The 20,149-nt window shown below is 37.4% G+C and overlaps 2 protein-coding genes and 1 long non-coding RNA gene across 6 annotated transcripts; 1 reads left to right on the top strand and 2 right to left on the bottom strand.

The window, feature by feature from the left end:
* Window positions 1-2,639: 2,639 nt before the first annotated feature.
* LOC106087923 (Golgi SNAP receptor complex member 1) lies at window positions 2,640-4,168 on the bottom strand. The gene is made up of 5 exons (XM_013253142.2): window positions 4,059-4,168; window positions 3,809-3,993; window positions 3,517-3,758; window positions 3,031-3,165; window positions 2,640-2,960 (listed from the first exon to the last, which is right to left on the bottom strand). The coding sequence occupies exons 1-5, from the start codon at window positions 4,078-4,080 to the stop codon at window positions 2,858-2,860; spliced, it is 687 nt and encodes a 228-aa protein (XP_013108596.2). The 5' UTR covers window positions 4,081-4,168; the 3' UTR covers window positions 2,640-2,857.
* A 724-nt stretch (window positions 4,169-4,892) lies between these two features.
* LOC106087927 (uncharacterized) lies at window positions 4,893-7,028 on the top strand. The gene is made up of 3 exons (XR_001221360.2): window positions 4,893-5,522; window positions 5,615-5,940; window positions 6,013-7,028. It is a non-coding gene; the product is annotated as an uncharacterized LOC106087927 (long non-coding RNA).
* Window positions 7,029-7,508: 480 nt separating this feature from the next.
* LOC106087934 (uncharacterized) lies at window positions 7,509-18,642 on the bottom strand. 4 transcript variants are annotated; one of them, XM_013253152.2, is made up of 5 exons: window positions 18,479-18,642; window positions 12,090-12,215; window positions 11,704-12,020; window positions 11,494-11,619; window positions 7,509-8,322 (listed from the first exon to the last, which is right to left on the bottom strand). In XM_013253152.2, exons 2-5 carry the CDS (start codon window positions 12,093-12,095, stop codon window positions 7,842-7,844), a joined length of 930 nt encoding a protein of 309 aa, XP_013108606.1. In that variant the 5' UTR covers window positions 12,096-12,215; window positions 18,479-18,642; the 3' UTR covers window positions 7,509-7,841. The 4 variants fall into 4 exon arrangements, with proteins under 4 accessions (XP_013108606.1, XP_013108608.1, XP_013108607.1 ...); XM_013253154.2 differs by lacking the exon at window positions 18,479-18,642 and adding an exon at window positions 18,082-18,460; XM_013253153.2 differs by lacking the exon at window positions 18,479-18,642 and adding an exon at window positions 17,513-17,831.
* Window positions 18,643-20,149: the final 1,507 nt, after the last annotated feature.

The following is a 20,149-nucleotide window of genomic DNA, read 5'->3' as shown; positions in this document are numbered from 1 at the left end:
GACACACAGCCAAACTATATCAGGAAAGGCCTTTTAATGAATGCCCTTAAAGACAATGGATATATAAAAATGGCTTGCTTTATTTATAGAATTAGGAGAGTGGTGAGTGTGTAGAGCAGGCGATGGATGGGTTCGGCCCATCAGCAAAGAAGGACTGCTCTGGTCCATAATCTATCGCACCGCTTATAGCAAAATGCCACACCGTTTCATCAGCTCTATCAGAACCAAGGCGGATTAAAAAAGGTGGTCTCACTCGAACAGCCGTTAACAGCTGGCCAAGTTTGACGGTATTAACCCTCCAAACATTTGGAAGTGACTTTCTCACTCCCTCCCAGAATAGTCACTTTTTAGGTCCTTTTGTATGATAGTTTGTAGAGATTTCATGATTTAAAACAACAAAATACATTACTGTCGGAATTGTATCACTTATGTTTCGCTAATTAGTTTCTCATAATCAACTGTAATTGCTACAAATTTAGAAATAGATTTTTTGTTGTTGTTTTGGACGCTAACTCAAAAACCCCAAACAAGAGAATGTATGTTAACTTAGCCTTCTGTAATGAAGAAAGGCCTGTAGCACAGAGGGATAGCATACGCCTCACAATCGTAAGGTCGGCTATTCAAATCCCAGTCAGGGAAAATCATTGCAAATAAAATCTTCGATTATTAATCTATATTTTGAAAAGAAATAAATTAGAAAGAGAAATAAAAATAAGCCTCACTCTAAAAGGTAAAAAAAAACATTAGGCAAATAAAAATTTATTTTTATTAATGACGTTGATAATCGAATTTTACACTTTTTTAGTCCCTATTTAGTCACTCATGGGTATATATCGCCAAGTGGCACGTTTTCTCCCGTACCGAGACACTTATTAGAGTAAAAAATGATCGCCTGAGATTGTTTTCAACTCCCTTGAGTGCAGATTTAGTGACTCGCACAATAGAAAATGTTTGGAGGGAAGATAACAGATTTTGTTTGCATTCTCTTTGTTGTTATCTTATGTATCGCATATTCTCTGCTTATGTACGCACACGCATACAAATTTCTTTGAGTGTGTTGGCAAAAGTACGATCAGGTTGATGACAAGATGGCAGATTGCGCCATATGATTTGTGGTTGTTGTTTATCAGAACAGAGACTTGCCCAAAAAGATTTAGAAACGCACGACCAAAGCCCCCGACTTGCTCTACTGCTACCCTTTCCTCGAAGTTTCTTCTGTTGCTCAGTTTCTGGTTAAGAATGCCACTCAGGTACTTGGTCCAGAAAACACACATCTTTGTCTTCCATTGAAAAATATCATATAAGTATTTTTGGCTGAGGTGCTAGAGAGAACTTGTGCAAAATGTTAAGACCCTAGGTTGTCGGGCCACCTTTTGGATGGCCTCCAAAATTAATCACCTTGGTATTTTGAAAATTTGTTGGGGCTGCCAAATCTTCGTTTGTGATCCGATTTTCAAATTTTTTTCTGGATAGTGCTTAATCTATCTTATTTACCTTATTTTTTTTTATTGTGAAGAGGACATGCTGTATATGCATTTTAAGTGAAATTTGAACAAGATATGCCAACTTAAGGCTGGTACTATATTCGCTTTTCGTGATATTTTTCGTCAATAACTTTTTTTTAGGTCTGATTTCTTCAGTAGGGCATTTCCTCATTACGTGTGTTAAAATTTTAATAATACTGTTATTTTATCTTTGTTAGTTGGGTAGAAAGAAAAGTAATCGCGAAAAACATGGATTTTCAACGGTGAAAAACGAACATAGTACCAGCCATGACATAATATATCGTGGTACCAACCATTAAATGTGTGCTAAATGTGCTGGACCATTGAGGTCCGATCTGTGTGGTGTTCATTGCTGTCACGAGAAGCTTGGCTGCGTGCTACCGGGCACGTCCACTGGTTGCGAATAGTGGAAGGCTCCATACATAGTAGCTGCAAGGTCAATCATGGACAATCAGCGGTATCGAGCGGAAAGAGTCAGTGAGAGACCGGGCGGTCCCGTCTCATGTACAAATACTGAGTGCCTATGATACTCGATATGACAAGGTGAGTTATTGGCGCCTTTAAATAACAAATAACCTTTGGATCGAAACGAGCTTGCAAACCTACAGGAGCTTGACGAAGATCGCCACCTCCACAGGAAAATGTTGTTACAACAACAACAAAGTCTAAGTGTGTGAGTGAGACAACGCTACGTGTTTTAATGTGCTCATCAGCGAGATTCAGTAGTGTGTGAGTGAGATATGATGCAAGTGCACATCTCTGCCAACACTACAGCAGCCATACTTTCATTTACAATGCTACATATTTTTGATACGTTGTTGTAGCCACTCTTATAGGTTAGCAAGCTCGTTTCGGACCAAAGGACCGACCACCGCGGGAACATGATCCCCATTGGTTATTTAAAGGCGCCAATGACTCGCCTTGTCAAAGAGAGCATCATACACTCAGTATTAATACATGAGCCGGTGCAGCTCGTTCTCTCAGTAGCCTACTCCTTATGGAGCATTCTAGTATCCGCAACCTGTGGCAGTGACGTGACAGTGATGAACACTACACAGATCGGAGCTCAAAGTTCCAGCCTGCGTGGTGCTTATAGTTATAACGTGCCAGGATTTTTTTAAATAAAATTTGTAATTGATTTTTCTCATATCTTTATTATGATTTAACTCATTTATTAAAAATATAATGTCGTTTTACGTAAATAAAGAATATATTATTGTTTCTACATCTTTCGTACTTATACACTTTTGCAGTCATTATACTAATGGCTTAATTTTAAAGGGATAGTCCGTCATTATTTTAAAGTTTTAAAAAGTTTTTTTGATTAATTACACAGGAAATCGCATATGTCGCTAATTAAAAGCGTATATTAACAACAATATTACACAAACGCCAATAACAGCACCCAATATTAATGCATCACGTTTCTTTTTAATGTTGATGCGTTGAATTAGGCTGACAGAGGAATACAAGTCAATTTAAATAAATGTATTTAATAGGAAATAAAACTCCAGGTAGGGCTCACCTCGATATTAAAGGAAAACGATTTGAAATGTCATTAAAACGCGTTTGCATACGTTTGAAAGCATGCCTTTGTGATAGCAAGTGCTCCCTCGTCTCAATAGCTATGTTAATCTGATCATTTACCAAGGTATTGGAACTGCAAAAAATATATTGTAAATACCAAGAATCCACAAGAATACAGGGTAGCTGACACGAATTGTTACCAACTCAAAGGTCAATTTTTTTGTGAAAATATTTTTTTGATTCAAACGACCGGCCACCCGAAGTAATTTTTCGCCTTAAGTTATGGTTGCGAGTAGCTGTGACCCCCCATGACTGCACTCCAATCGTTTTCTCGAGCCTGTTGTCAAAGTAACTGCCGAATAGTATCGAGAAAACATATCGAAAGCTACTTCGGGACGTGGGCAACCAAACATTTTGATCGTAGATCATGAATTAGTTACATTTCGTGTCAGTTACGCTGCGATCTGGATGGAATTTTTCGTACCTATTTATGTGAGAACTTTCTTTTAAATACATATCTCGTCTACTTAGGCCAGATATTGATGGACTGTTTAAGCCGGAACCCCTTAAAAGCTCTTCACGTTCTAAGCGCATTGTATGATTGGCGCTGATTTTATTGAATTCTTGCCGATATCCCTGCAGAATTTCTCGGTGACGTTGTAACGTATGCATAGCAGCAGCACCTGTTGTGGGTAATTCAGTCATAGACTCGTTGATAGATGAAAGCTAATAAAAACTTGGATTAGTTGTAAAAATGTTAAACAAAGTCTTAATACCTTATCCAACATCTGGGCAATTTCTTCTGACAGCGAATCGAATAGGTGTTCCCCTAACAAAGGTGATGTATCGGCATTTGAACTACTATGACCAATTGATGAACTGGAGCTACCTCCTATTTTGCTAAAAGCCACCAACTTAAGATCGATTTCATTTTCCAATAAACGAGCCTGTTTGCGTAGTGCTAGTGAAAAATGTATAAAACATTAGCTTTCATAATATCATTCTACCATTCTTTTAAGTATTTACCATCATAATTGGACACTACCATTTTGTTTTCTTTGCAAATTTATATTTATTTAGTAAGACACATATGTGTCAGAGATTGTTAGAGCTAAACGTCAGAAAATTTAGAACTGTGGCAACAACTCGTTTTTAAAAGGTTAGTCGTGTTTGCAACGTAACGCCAAGAATATTAACATCTGATTCGCTAGTTACAAATTCCCATGGTTGAATTAAGAAGGTTGGCTCTGAAGATTTTAGGAATTACACGAGATTTACAAACTCCTTGGTCTTCCTAATATCGTGAAAATGACCAATTTAGATTCATGCTAGTTGGCCTGTCGAATGCAGCATTTTTATCAATTAATCTTTGTTTTCCTTCAGAAACAGTATTATTTTGCAAAATATTACGAAATAAAGATCAATTGTGTTGAAAAAGTTTGTAAAACTATATATATAAAAATTTTCTTTATTTTTCGGCACAATTTATAGCAACAAGTTTAAAGGCATATTTTTTATTTAATGGAAAAATTGCAAAATGTAAGCATCACACCGCAATTAAAAAATTGCAGTTTTACACTTTTTTGAACCTAAATTGTGGGTTTATTAGAAAAAACAAGCAGTTTGTATATATAATATTTATAATTTACGCGTTTATATCATAAATCTTTTGATCTTGTGGCTGCTACACATGATAATGCGTATAAAAACTAGAATGTCAATTAGGAAGAGTCCAGAAATTTGACAGACAACCTTCTTAATTCAACCATGATAATTCCATTCGCAAACTTAAAAGGTCTGTTCGCGTACTTTTCCAGCAAAAATTTGCATGAGAGTAAAAGCTATTTTATTCTCTTTAAAAATAATCTCAAGCAAAAGTACGCGAACGACTTCCAGCGAAAATTTGCAAAAAAACAGCTGATCTTTGTTTTGGTTGGTTTTTTATTTGCTTGCTTGGGAAAACAGCCATAACAAATTACCGTGCAGGAAGCAACGAATGTCATCCGAGGCGCCAAGTCGCGCAAGGTGCTAGTCCCAGATGGGATCTCTACACTAATGCTTAAGATTCGGATATGCCTGGAGTCGAGTACCTTACAACTGTCCTCAGCCTGTCTGAACACTATTATAGTGCCCAATGTTGGTATTGTGATCCCGCTACTGAAACCTGGAAAGGACACTAGAGTGGGAGAATCGAACAGACCGATCTCCCTTCTCTCATCAGTAGCCAAGACGCATGAGGGATTACTTCTCCCGATCCTCTCGTTGGACAATTTCCATTCGCCGAGCAACAGCATGTATTGCAACGTTCTCAAGTCCCTTGCTGACAAAGAAACCTTGGTCTAACAATATAATGCTTCTAGATATTGTGGCTTGACATATCGCTACGACCACTGATGTGAGGATAAGGGAGCTTTCGATTTGATCATGTAGCGGCTACGGACACTTGAACTGTACCTAAACACCGGCTGCTGCCTTGAATCTTCATTAAAAGTAAATAAATATGAAACAAATTTAAAAATTACCATTAAACAATATTTTTATTTTTTACTTACCTCTGCTTTTTTGATCCATTTTGGTATTAGCTTTTGTATTTTCATGTAACGGCTGCTTTTCATAAAACAGCTGACCTTTACAAAATTCTGCTGGCAAAAAAAGTCCCAGTGAAAATTTTCAAGTTCTCTATTTTTGAACTGTCAAAATTTTACCTCTCTGCGCTCTCTTCTGCTGTCAAATAGAGCAATCGAACGACTTCCAGTAAAAATTTGTGCAAATTTGCAAATTTTTTTTAGTTCCCGCACAGCTAAAGCTATGACGAAATTTTTAACGGAAGTCATTAAGTCATAACGCGCAACTGTTTTAAAACAAAATTTAATAAATATTCCAAAACACTTTTTTGTTACTCGTCCAGGTGAGTAATTTTCAACTCTTCTAAAAGAGTGTTTTGTAAATCTTCCAAAACATTCATTTGCTACTCTTCTAGGATCTTCTAAGACTATTCTGAATTACTCGTAAGCAAATCATATGGAAGATTCACGGCAGCTGATTGTACATACAGGATTGACCCGATGGAATCCTTCATCGGCAAGGGCTGCCGCCTCAGTATAAAACACACTGCTCAACGACAACATTCGCGGAATACTCTTCCAGAAGATTCGTTTTGAGGACATAACTCCTCACTGTATGTGCCACTGTAGGTAACTTGTATCTTATGCTGAAAAGAGCTACTGCTGTCTTACGCGAATTTTCGCCTAGACCACTTCCCGAAGTATATATCTACGAGTGCTGGGAAACTATCCCCTAACGAAGCGGATCCAGAATTTGGCGTCGGATTCGCACTCTACTTACAAATTCCACGGAAGCCGGTTGTACATACCGGATTAAACCGATAAATTCCTTCATCTGCAAGGGCTGCTGCCTCAGTGTATAACACTGCTACAACAACAACAAAACCCCTTTTTTGAGTCCTGCATTGGTTTGATAAATTTACTTCTGGGTTCATACGATTTTGGAGGTGCGTCAACACCTGAGACTTGCTCCCAAGTTCAGATTCATACTTAACTCACTAATAGCTTTTATTTGAGGAAATCCGATTCAGTCACCCAATAAAGCTATATTCAAAATTTCGGAGCTCTAACCCCTACCATAAGTTCGTTTTTATAAAAAGTAAAAAATTAGTAAAATCTGTGCTAACTAAATACGAGGATGCTAACACAAAGTCTTACCAATTCAAAACATTCCTTGACTATTGATCCATGTCCGTAAAAAATCAGTTGCAAGCTGTATGAATTCCACGAAAATGGGCCAAAATACCCGCAGATTACGTCCAGTCTGGCACTTCGTTTTTTGACCGACTTAGAGCAGGTCATATCGCAAAAGTGAATGGATTTTGGAATCATCAAAAAACATTTTTACACAAAAAAATGTGACCGTTTGAATGGGTAAAACTTCGTGTCAGCTATCCGTTAGATCTTAATATAGCTTTCTACTTGTACTAAAGAACAGAACTCTAATTCTATCTGTAAGAAAGTTGTTTATGCAAAATTTTACGAAATGAGCTTCGTTTCCGATATTTGGCATACAGTGCGGTATCATGCCAGAGAAGCGAATTCTACCTTTTTTTGGGTTCGTCCGCCAGCGATTAAATGCACCCAAAAGAGGAAAATGTTTGATTTTTGTATTGAAAATACATTTTATCATGTATTTTTATTGATTTTTAATGGATTTCTTGTAAGGAAACATGTTTACATCAATAGAAAAAATTAATTATATATATTTTCTGTTTGCATTAAGTATATGTAATTTGATTTCAATCGGGGTTTCTTTTATTTTGTTAATCTAAATAAAATACAAGCATATATATTTGTATATATATATATATATATATATATATATATATATATATATTAAGTGCAACTTCTAAACTTAAAACGTATAAAAGAAAATAAAAATAAAATTTAATTTAGCTTAAAGCAGTAAATTATATTTAAATAAAAATATTATTATTATTAAATACCATAGTTTATTATATGAAGAGTTAATAGTTGTACTTATAACAAACACTCTAGGACAATTTTAAAAAATATTTACTTAAAATATTTAAAAAGAAAACTTATTTGAATTACACATACGGTTGAAGTACGAGCTAACTAAACGAAGACAATGTCTAATGATAAGGTAAGTTGAGAACTAAAAGGTATAACTTATTTTAAGTAACATTTATTAGTTGTAGTTTTAGATGTATGTGTTGCTGCAGTGTGGCTGTTGTTGTTGTTTATATACGTGAACCTAGTTTCTAGGTTCACTTTTGTATTATTGTCGATTATTAACGCCATCAATGCTTGCGTGCATGGTATGTTCCATATTCTTAACAATTATGTAGTTTGTGATGTGATTGATAGCTTCATCCTGAATGCGATCGGGCCAACGCCGTATGTAGGATTTAATGAAGTCACCAAATGTGTCCACCTTATCCGGGGTGCTTTTGTGTGAATCAACAATATTTTTGACAATATCGACAAACTTGTCATAGTCATCGGGTGACTTTTTAATTTTATTGTAGTTGAGGACACCGCCATTTGTGGTGTTATTTGCAGATGCTGCCGAAGCAGCCGCATTTAATTGATCCATTTGATTTGTTTCATTGAGACGTGAGGCAGCAGCCACAGCCGCCGCAGCAGCAGCTGTATTGGCCATAAAGTTGACATCAGCACTACCGGTAGCGCCCCCAGCGCCACCATTAGCCTGCGCCTGTGAATGATCAATAAAATGCCGATGCATTCCATATTCCGATCTAAAAAAAAGAATCGAATAAGGAGTTTAATTTTCAATAAACGTTAGGTACATTAAAATTCGTTTTCTCCATTACAAGGTGGTGGCGAAAAAGATCAACAAAACAAAATAATGACCAGAAATTATATTCACCTTAACTATTATAAAAAACGCGTGAAAACGTGGACTATATCAAAATTATACAGTTTTACAAAGACTTGGGAAAGGCTGAAACGATTTTCTTAAACTTTTTGCAACCAAACTTTTTTCTCGACATTTTTGCAGATTGTGTAGACGGAATGAATCATAGGCCATATAATTTGTTGATATCTGAGCAATCCTTACTTTTTTAAATACGATTCCGACATCCAAATTTGGAAGCAAGCAACATGGGGGAAACGACCTATCACACAACCCCACCCAAATGGACATGTTTATCAATCGGGAAAATATGAGTATTTGGGAATCTGGTCCAAAAAATTGGACTCAAGTAACTGGGAGCAAAAGGGTGTTAAAAAAGGAATTGACGGGTATAGTATAGATATGGGTGGGACTTAAATAAATAGTCAATAAGAGTAGAGAAAGAATGGCTAATCCAACAAGTGCTATGTGGGATGTCAATGAAATTTCTTTAGCAAAAAGAGTCCAAGGGCCGGGCATCGCAAAAAGCCCATTTGCAGACATATATGCAGAGCAGGACAATAAGGGAATTAAAAAAGGTTTTTGGGATTAGAGTTCAATCTGATACCCAAATTTAGAAATAATTGCCCTGCGAATCGTCCCAATACAAAAAAGGTCTAATAGGACTATGGGGGCAATATGGGATGCAAATGGGAGGTATTTGGGAGTAGAAACTATCTCTGACAACCAAACTGTTTACCGGCTCGCGCAACTACTAGTGCTCGGGAAAAAACGGCCATTTGAATTTTTTTGCATATAATGAGACACTAGCCGAAATCTATTCAAAAGTAGATAACAAAGATGTCAAGCAAATAAAATTATGACAATCCGAAGGACGCAAATGGCTCGGAACGTGTTGAACCATCAGCTTTAGAATTTTTGATAAGGTTTAAACATACCCCAATTTTCAAAAACGCCAGATCTCGGAGATGGGTACACTCATTTTAACGAAATTTTGCATGCCACCTTTTGGGTCAAATAACCTGGGGGGACGCCCCGTCCGAACGGACATGTTTACCGATTGGGACAATATGGGTATCAAATCAACGGTATTTAAGAGTAGAGTACGAACTTAGCATTAAAATGTCGCCCACAGTATCGAGAGGTTCCCCCATCCCCAAAAACACCACCCAACAGTACACTTTTACCGCTTTGGGCAATAAGGGTATCAAATGAAAGGTATTTTAAGGTAGAGTACAAATTTGTCATAAAAATTTATTCCTTGGTGTTTGAGGGGTCTCCCAACCCCCAAAACCCCCAAACAGGACATATTTACCGATAGGGACAATATGGATATCAACTGAAAGGTACTTAAAAGCATAGAAAAAAGCTGATATAAAAGTTTGTTTCTTGTTGTTTAAGGCGATCCTCGCCCCCATTCACCAAAACCGCTCAACAGGACATATTTGCCGATTGGGACAGTATGGGTATCAAATGGAAGCGGTTTGGAAGTTGAGTACACATCTGCTGTCTTTTAAGTCTTAGCGTCGGGGGGACCGAACAACGCTACATTCCCCTCAAACTGGACATATTTGTGGACTATGGGGCTCCAATCTGACACCTGTTTTGTGGCCAAGTGTTTCCTCTTTAGGGGCAAGGCGTTGGGCTACTCCAGTCCACCACCAAAACCAAGAGAATGAAGTAGATCTAACATTCAAACTTTATCGGGGCGGGCCCTCCCCTTACCCTTTTGTCAAAAACGTCAGATCTCGGAGATGAGTTTGGCGATATAAACGAAATTTAGTTTGTTTATAATAACTGAAAATAAAAAATTTTGTATTCCTATTTAGGGTGTGGTGTTCTAGGAGGATAGCCCTAACTCCAAAACCCGCCAAATGGAAATATAAACCAATAATGACAATATAAGGTATTAGAGATTAGAGCACGAATTTAATATACGGGGGTTCGCCTCACCCCAAAAAATACACCCATACCGGACATATTAACCGATTATAACAATATAATGCTCAAATGAAACGTATTTTTGAGTAGAGCACCAATATGATATCCACATTGGGGCGAAATATCTGAAATGCCATACCAGCAACCCCCAAACAGAACTTATTTCCTGACCGTGCCAGTATACGGCTCCGATAAAATAAGAGAGTGAAGGCTGGCAATAACATCTTTTAGGACAAAATTTTGCAAAACAACAAATTTTAATTAAAATTCTGTAAAGACAACAATACGGTCAACATTTGATGGACTAGAGACGGAATTTCGATAATAACAACAACAAAATATGTTCAAAAATTTACCTTTAATAAGAAAACAGTTAATTTGGCAGGAAATAGATTTATAAAAAAAAACGAAAAATTGCAATTTTGTTTCATGTTCCTGCCAGAATTCAAAACTTAGTGTTCAGCGTAATAGGCGGACATGCATATGGCCACAAAGTACTACAATCTATTACTTTTGTACAACATACACGAGCCTGAAATCCAATATAAAACGTAAAAGTTTAGTCAGATTAATGGAGATAAATGAGATGGTAAATCTTTTTGTGACCATATGACCATAAACTCCTGTGCGGGTCACCAACTGTAAACTACAATGTTAAAATTTTAACATTACACTAGACACTTGGATATGAAGACATCTGAGGATTACTGAGGATTAGGAAGACATTTATTCGGTCGAACCATTAAATGCTCGGTGTAGAACATGCAAAATTTCCCAAAACACATCTTATTGAGGAACATTGAGGATACTTCTACCATATCAATGATTGCCATCTGATTCATGGCTCAATATTCTCAATGATAAGGGACTTTTTTGGCCGAATCCGATGTGTAACGAGGAGCAACAACCCTAACGTAAGTAGACAACTTTTACATGGCCGAAATTCTTATAACTACCACCGTTGACACCTTTTTATGAAAAACCTAGGGTATCTGGAACCCATTACAAGTATTTAACATACACAATTCTTATTTTTTCTTCACGTCGTTTGCTTTCTCGTTTTTGGAAACAAAAATTTGTAATCAATAATATTATGTACTATATTACTTACTTGTAAAAACCTTCGGAATTATTACTATTGAACTCCTGTTGAGACATTTGATTTTTCCAAACTGGTGACTCAGATGAAGAAGGTAAGCTGCTTGCATTCGATGCTGGTGTCATAATACGTTTATCTCTTCAAAAATAAAAACAAAAAATAAAACGATTATGCGTAAAAACTAAATTGTACAAGTGATATTCTCCAAACACAATAACTCACTTTGTGTAGCCGGTTTGTCCCAAGCTCTTAAAAACATCATCCACCTGATTATAAAATTTCCATGTGCTTATAATGCCAGTTGCCTCAAATGTTTTCTGTTCCTGTCGATATCGCTGTGTTAAATTATTTACTTTAAAGTGGACTTCTAATGCTGTAACGGGTACTCCAAGTCCGGTCAATTGTTTTGCCATAGCCACATAGAGATGGCCATTGCGTTTAATTGTGCGCAGTTCATATGCACAAACTTTCCATAATTTAATTAACTCTAATACACCATTATCCTCCCATTGTCTACGCTTTTTATTGAATTTTTCATACTGAAATTCCAAAAAGAACAAAACTTTTGAAATGTACTCCCAACAATAAATATGCATTTTGCTACTCACAGGCATTTCACATGGGTATCACAATGGTCAATTCAACTCTCTGAAGACGTCCTTGTTGCTTCCCTCGTAATACATAGATTTTGTATTAGAGACTACCCGTTGCTTTATTAAATATAGTTCATTTTCCTGCAAATGTAATCGGAACAATTTAAATTAACTAAAAGCAAGTAAAGCTGATTTAAATAAAAGTAAGATACAAAACATTTTAGTCCCTTGCTGAAATCGCGAAATCCCGTGGCCTTGTGGTCAAATGTCCCAGTGACGCAAAACTATCCGAGGACTTTGTTGTCATATCTTAATAAAAAGCCAAGAAATTACCTTTTAACCCTTATTCATGTCACATTTTTACAATTATAAATACGAAGCTTGAACTAAAGAAGGATATGAAGCACATGCGGATCTCATGATAAATAGAAAATTAAATAAGCTCAAAACAATATTCGATTCGAAAACGATTTTCATTGTGCAATGCGCAATTGATATTTATGTTGGTGCTGTAGGTAGGTATATTTTCTTACAAACTCTAGGTCTTAAGTTTTTGATTTGGTTCATTTACGCCAGGTTGCCAGGTTTTGACCAGCAATCAGAAAACTTGGCCATAGGCAAATGGTGCTTCAAACACAAAAGGGGAAAGCGCTCACTGCTCCCAGCTAGGTTATCGGCAATCTTATTCTCGTTACATACCTATGGCCCAGAACCTGGCACGACTTGATGAGCCTTGCCATAACCCGAAGGTATTTTTTATACTCTTCGATAAGCTTTAGTTTAATAAGACTTTGTTTTCTCCGGCCACAAACCGGTCAGATTAATATGGATGACATCATTATAGAGCAAAAAAATTTTCACTATTGTCTGTGGCTTCAATCAGCCCAGGCCATGTGATAGGACGGTCCTTGTAGCACTCGACCTATCGAAGGCATTCGACACGGTCAGCCATGTCAAACTCTTTGAGGACATCGCCAAAACGTCCCTCCAGTCAGGACTGAAACGCTGGGTTGCAAATTATCTGTGTGGTCGCCAGATTTTTTTTGGAATTTAAGGATAAGAAAACGAAACACTGGGAGTCCCCAAGGGGGGTTATATCTCCGTTTAACCGCCGCTACCTATCCTCGATTCCACGCCTCCAGGCGGTATAGAGATCCTTTCATAAGCGGACAATTGTACGATCATGGCATCAGGCTCACCACCCATTTATGACATCTGCAATAGGTTAAAAATCTACCCCAATGAACTTGTCCTTTATTTCGCTGCAAGAAATTTGAAGATATTAGCCACATTCACTACATACACGCTTGAGGTGGGCAGGGAGCTAAAAGTGGTAGTCTAAGGAGTGACAATTCCGACCATCAAATGTCCCAAAATACGTGGTGTCACATTTGACAGCTCTTACAAATTCTCCTCACATGCCACAGCAATTTGCGATAAAGTCAAAAGTAGAAACAAGGTCCTCAAGTCACTTGCCGGCAACACTTTGGGTGCTGACAAAGAAACCTTTACCACAACGTAAAAATCAATTGGCCGGTCTGTGGTAAGTTATGCAAAGCCAGTGTGGTCCCGTGTGGTCAGCTTTGTGACACGCAGTGGAATAATATACAGGTCTATCAGAATGCCGCCCTTCGAACTGCGACGGGCTGTCTTCACAGTTCTCACGTGGACCACCTCCATCAGGAGACAAAGATCTTACCCGCGCGAAGTCAAAACTGCATGCTGTTTAAGCAATACCTTCTGGGACCATCCAAGTCATTATTTTATGGATAGGTATTTACCGCCCAGAAGCCGTAAGGTAGATATAGACTATCTAGAGCTGAGGTCCAGCGCAACAAGAGAGAACCTCTAATTCAAGCGGCGTATCAAGCAGGCCTAGACAACATTCATGCAGACCCGGAAGCAGATGCGGTGAATAGCTACCGGTTGAATTTGGTGTTTGGAGAACGACCGCCTCCCATTGCACGTGCAGGACGATTGTGACCAGTGCCCTCACGACACACATCACCTGTTAACAGACCCACTAGTCTCACACCCAGATCCCTTTGGACGCACTTCATCGTAGGCTCAGAGTTCATGGATCTGGGCACTTAACAGAATCAAGCAGACGAAAGATAGAACACAAAACACTGCTACAACAACAACAAAATTTTGAGCCGAAAATTCCTCCCCAATTTTTGCTCCGAATCCCCGAGATAAGGAGGAGTTGGAGACGGTTGGGCATCTGCTGTGCATGTGTCCCACGATGACGGGGAGATGGCGTAGGGTTATGGTTTAAAACTGAGCTCTCTACAGTCGTTCGACTCCAGAGTCATTCTGGGCTTCTGCAAGGGTCTGGTATGGCTGACTGGGCGGCCCTCTAGTCGGCGAAACTTCTTTCGGTCTCTATGCCGCCTTTTTATATCTTATTTATATTTTCTAATGGCTTTCGTCTCTCTCTCTTCTCTCCTAATTCATTTCTTTCTAGGAGGAACGCAGTGGACCAGAGGTCTTTGAGTGAAGCGGTTGGCAACTGCATGTCCTTCAACCTAACCTAACCTATGCATTATGCTACATAAATAAGAGATGTGCAAATGAGTATTATTGGATGTAGTTGGTTATTCATAGAAGATCAGAGAAACATTGTTCATAATAGTATTTTAGACACCGGTAAGGTGTGTTCTAGTCTAGCGATTGTATTTTTTAGCTTTATTTTATATGAAATAACAAGTTTTGTAACATAGTAGTGGTGGTGGCCCTCATGACGCAGAGTTAATCATGTCCGCCACATGACTAAAATATTTGGAAATAAATCGAGGTATTTTACTATACTTTCGTGCTGTACCGACGCCAGATGACCCATGTGAGTGGCATATCCTGAACCTTCAGAAAAAAGCTTTTGATATTGTTTTTTTTTTTGCGATATGTACAGAACATTGTTCGGTTAAAGAACAATTGTTAATTGCTGCTGACGGCGAGAACATCAATTTTATTTTTGCTTGTGAGGTTGTTGTTGTTGTAACAGTATGTTGTACGATGACGGGGCAGCCCTTGCCGATGAAGGATCTCAACGGGTCAATCAGGTACGTACAACCGGCTGCCATGGGATTGTGAGGAGTTTACCATAGGTAATCAGCAATGTCAACTTCTCTACTAGAGTGGGGTCGGTTTGCGGCAAACCTTTCGGACTCGATAATATAAAGATGACACCTCTTAAACTTATGTTGTACCGCGCTGTTTCTTAATAAAATATTAATGGTTAAAATTTGCAATTGTTAATTGCTTCTATTCAGAAAAAAGTATAGCAAAAAAACCAAACTTCAGTTGAGTTGCCAACATCCAAATTTGTTAAAGAAATGTCTTTTTGCGTATAAATTGTCAAGTTTTTATAAATCGCTGCCTATGGCAACTACTTCGAACTTTCGGATAAAACCGTATTTCAAATGAAGAATTGCAAATGAGAACAAACATTTCCCCTTTCGATGTAGCAATAAGGGAGAGAAAATGGACTTGGTTGGGTCCTCCTCCGACCGCACGATCATATATCAAAAGTTTTAGATTGAAATCCACAAGGACTGCATGGATCCGCTGTACGAAAAGAAACTTGGAATAAACCCACATATATTGTAATCATCTTGACTTGATCTTGATTGAATTGACTTAAAGTTGTGGGAGACACCTCGAAACTTGGTGTCAGAGATTTTAGAATGAGCGCAGAAGATCGAGGCGCTTGGAACGCTATTCTACGTTCGGCTAGTGGAAGAAATATTCTGTCATAGCCAATTAAAGAAAGAAAGAAATATTGTAATCAACCCATGGCTTTGACTAACGATAGAGTTAGATGGACCGAGCGTGTTGATGCCCCATGTTCACACAGAACTTTTTAGTATAGGTCATATTTTTTGTAATATATATAATATAGCTACTCCAGTTGTAAATAAAGGTCATATCTATACCTATTAAATTTAATTAGTAGTTGAACGTTCAAAATACTGATATTCAAAACACTAGAATACGATATACTTGGTAAGAGTGAGTTCATTGAAATCGTTCACAAGAAAACAGAATTAGTTTAAAAAATTAAAATTAAGTTTTTGACGTCAAACGTTTCTTTTGGCCTCCCATACAATGCAGTTGATTAGGATGAATCACTCAAATATGGGATGAAATACTTTTTAACCACAGATTATAAACAGAGTTTGATCGCAAGTTCATGGTTTATTGGGCCAAACTTTTTAGGTGTTGTCTTAGATTATTACGATATTGACAAAAGCAAAAATGATCCACACTATTGCAAGCAGTTCCAACAAAATAATCTTCTTCCTTTTCTCATCTTCTATTCACACAACTTAGCGTCATAAAATATAAGAGGTCTGCCAGGGTTCACTAAAGAAGGTTAGCTCACTTGCCCAGCTGATGGAATTGTCCAATTCCAGAGTTGTATCCAAATCCCACTAGAACGTCAAATGATTGGTTAGGATTTTAAAATTTTTTCACATTTTAATTTATAATTTACACGTTAATAATCGTGCTTTCAGCTCAAAAATCATACTTGTCTGGTATTTGAGATGCTCGAACAGTTTGTATGACTTCTACAAAAAAAATTACTTCGAGCCATTACCTCTTAAAAATACAAGACCAATAACGGAAGAGGAATAAAGTTAAAAAACAACCGCCTAAATATCTTTTGTACCGCTATATGTTTTAAGAGCTCATTGAGATTTTTGTAGTGTTTCAGAAAAGTAATGGTGAAAAACATGTGTTTTCCCCTGGAAAAAACGAATATAGTACCGGCCTTAATGTTGAAATAGTTTGAGGGGAGATTGTACAGATTAAGAATTATATGGTGTTACTAAGATACGAACCTGTACAACACTGTTACAACAACAACAACTAACCTTTTGTAATTAAAGTTAAAGTCTTCTACTAGCAATAATACCGGAAATTTTGGTTGACGATTATTATTTGAAGTGTAGCAGTGAAATTTGACGACCAAAACAAAATACGCAAAACTACGTAATTATCATTAGGGGGTATGTCATTAATGAGTTCTCGTGTGTGTTGTTTTTTTACAAACGAGGCAAAGTGGATGAAAGAAAAACAATTTTTCATGATGATCCGCCGATAATGATGATGATTTTTTCTTCAAAGAAATTAATGAAGTACACACAACAAGTGATTGACAATGTAATTATCGGTAAAACAAACGGTAAACTTCCGAGAGAGCACATCTGGATGGCAATGAAATTTTGTCAGAATGGTCAAAAAGCAGAGGCTACCAATTACAGAACTATCTTTTGTAACTTCAAATGACAAATATCTATTTACATTTTAATCAAAGGCTACTAATTTTTTCAAAAAAAGTCTAATTTCACATCGATGGAAAGCAAAATGGCCAAATGACTTGGAGAGGGAGAGAAAAACAGATACAATAATTTTGTATGTATTCATTCTCTCACCAAATGAAGCACAAACACATGCATACGAACTCTTTTTATAATGCACACACGCAGAGAATGCCAACGCTTTTTTCTTCTTTCTTCAGAGACACAATAATGACTTAAATGGTTTTGCGATAATTATAGATTTCTCGAAATGATCATTAAAAATGTAATGATTTTATTTTTTATTATCTTGTTGTTATCATAACTAGCAAAACAGTAATCAACCGGCGCTTATAAGAAAACCGATACAACCGAATGCGACAGAACAACAGCAGAGGAATCTTGGAATTTTGGGATGAATTGGATTTTGATTGTGTCCACGACGAGCGAAAGGCGAAGTACTAATAAAATTATACTATGGATGTGTTTTTGTAGGTATACTTGCTTGGAATACAGAACGACCACAATAACAAACTATAAGCACAACACCAAGCAGCTAGAGAAGATGATTCGAATTGGTGTGTAGTAGACACTGCTGTGTTTTGTGTTTTCTCGTTTATAAGGCGCGCGTATACACTTGCCAGCCGCCGCCACCAGGGATTGATGATGATACACTACTACTACCAATACCAGCACTCACTCACTTGGGTGCATCAACATCAAGCACCACACACCACCACGACCAAATCGTACAAAGAAATGAAGAAGCGACCGTTCGTCTGTCCGTAGTCGTGGTCTTTATTGTTGGTGGAAAGAAGACACCCTATTTTGTAAAGTGTGTGTATAAGAAGTTTTCAATGCATTCCTTTTTTTTTCTTATTTTTCACTTGAACCGTATAGAGATTTTTCCCGTCTTATTTTGTTCATTGTCGCTTCACTTTCCCGGCCACCATGTCAGATAAGAATCCAAGAGATTGAAAATGCGCTCACACCACGAAAACTTTATTAACTTTCGCGATATGATTATGAAATTTACGTCGCCGTTTGCTTTTGTTATAGATTTAATGAAAATTATATAAATGATGTAATTAACAAACTAACACTGTATGCAATTGTTGTTGTAGTATTTCTAATTTTCTTCTTTCACAAATCCACAATCTATGTGTGTTTTGCTCTCACAACAGTTGAGTGTATTTGTTGTTGTTGTTGTCCGAAATTTTCCCGAAAAACAAACTCTCCGTCGGACATTCAAAACCAAACTGAATTTTCAATAGCGGATTTAACAACACGAACTTGGTCAGACTTGCTCTTTACTCTCTGAAGTAGCGCCATTTGAACCAGTAATGACGATGTGGCTATGCGCTAACTTAATTATGTTTGGATGTTTCTGACTACTTTGTATGCTCTCTCACTCTCTCTCTCGCGAAATGTAGTGGGTTGGTACGTTGAAGGGGCTCATCATCATTAAAATTGATGGCAACGATGAGGTGGTCAGGTGACAATAATTCACACAAAAGCCGCATATCTAAAATTTGAGATATTTTGTTCAAAGATTCAATACATAGCAAAACAAACCTTGGGGAAAACTGACTTTATTAGGCGCACACCCGATTTTTTTAATTTTTTGCACCAATTCTAATTTTGACCCCGGGAACACGAATCTTAAGTCCATTTTAGAGGCAAAGTTTCCTGGGCCCTCCTAGGATTTCTCTCATTCTTTTGAAATATAGGTGATGCGAAATGAACGATAATATCGATATTAGAAACTAGAAATATCAAAAAAATCGAATGTTGCGATTATCGAAAATTTTCCAGCTATATTCTTTTGGCCATACTTTTTTCCTGATAAAGTACGAATTTATCCAAATTAACCATTATCATGTACAAATAAATTCATTTCACAGCATTAGTTTTCTTTCAATGAAACCAAAAAAATTCCCAATGCATACAATGTCACCCTGTTACACAAAGCAAAAAGAAATTTTCGTTTAAAGCTGAGTATGCACCTCTAGCGAAATTTTCGGTTGCAGCCAAGAGATTTATGTCTCCACTGAAAAATAGTTGTGTAGAATACAAGATGGCGACAAACATTGATTTATTATTTAGGCCGAAATTAATCATTTTTGGCTAATAAATTACATATGTATGTGCTGTAATTAATCGGGGTGGCATAATAGGTATGGTTGAATTTTTTCTTGGAACTACAAATGAAAATGTATGTTTTTATAGCTTCATGCAACATGGAGCTTTTGCCCCAAAAACGAACTTCAAATTCGTGTTGCCGTTGTCCAAATTAGCGGGATGCTAATAATAAAATGAATTTCTGGTCTCTGGTGAATTTACCATGTCTAAAGCCGCAGTGATAGGGCCCAATTATCTCATTAACTTTTGGTTTCATTCACACAATACGCTCGAAAGTATCTTGTATGCGATGGGGAGGAGGCTTATTCCTCTGTAGTTGGAACATTTCGTCTTGTCTCCTTTCTTGTGTACGGAACATAGTATGCTGAGGTTCTAATCATCGAGTTGGCGTTCTTTTAACCAGATCGCGCAGACAAGCTGATGCATACACCTTATCAGCGTGTCGCCTCCGGTCTTAAATAGTTCAGCGGGCAACCCATCGACTCCTACAGCCTTGTTGTTTTTCAGTCGCGTCACAGCTACTTGGACTTCATTTTGACTAGGAGATTAACATTCTTTACCATAATCAGGGTTCTGCGGTATCCTCTCCGCCGCCATCGTAGGACACTATCAGCTGGGTAAAATGTTCTT

This window comes from Stomoxys calcitrans, chromosome 2 (genome assembly GCF_963082655.1).
Source record: "Stomoxys calcitrans chromosome 2, idStoCalc2.1, whole genome shotgun sequence".
NCBI lineage: Eukaryota > Metazoa > Arthropoda > Insecta > Diptera > Muscidae > Stomoxys > Stomoxys calcitrans.
The sequence above is the reverse complement of the archived record's forward strand: the minus strand, read 5'-3'. Positions and strand labels throughout refer to the sequence as shown.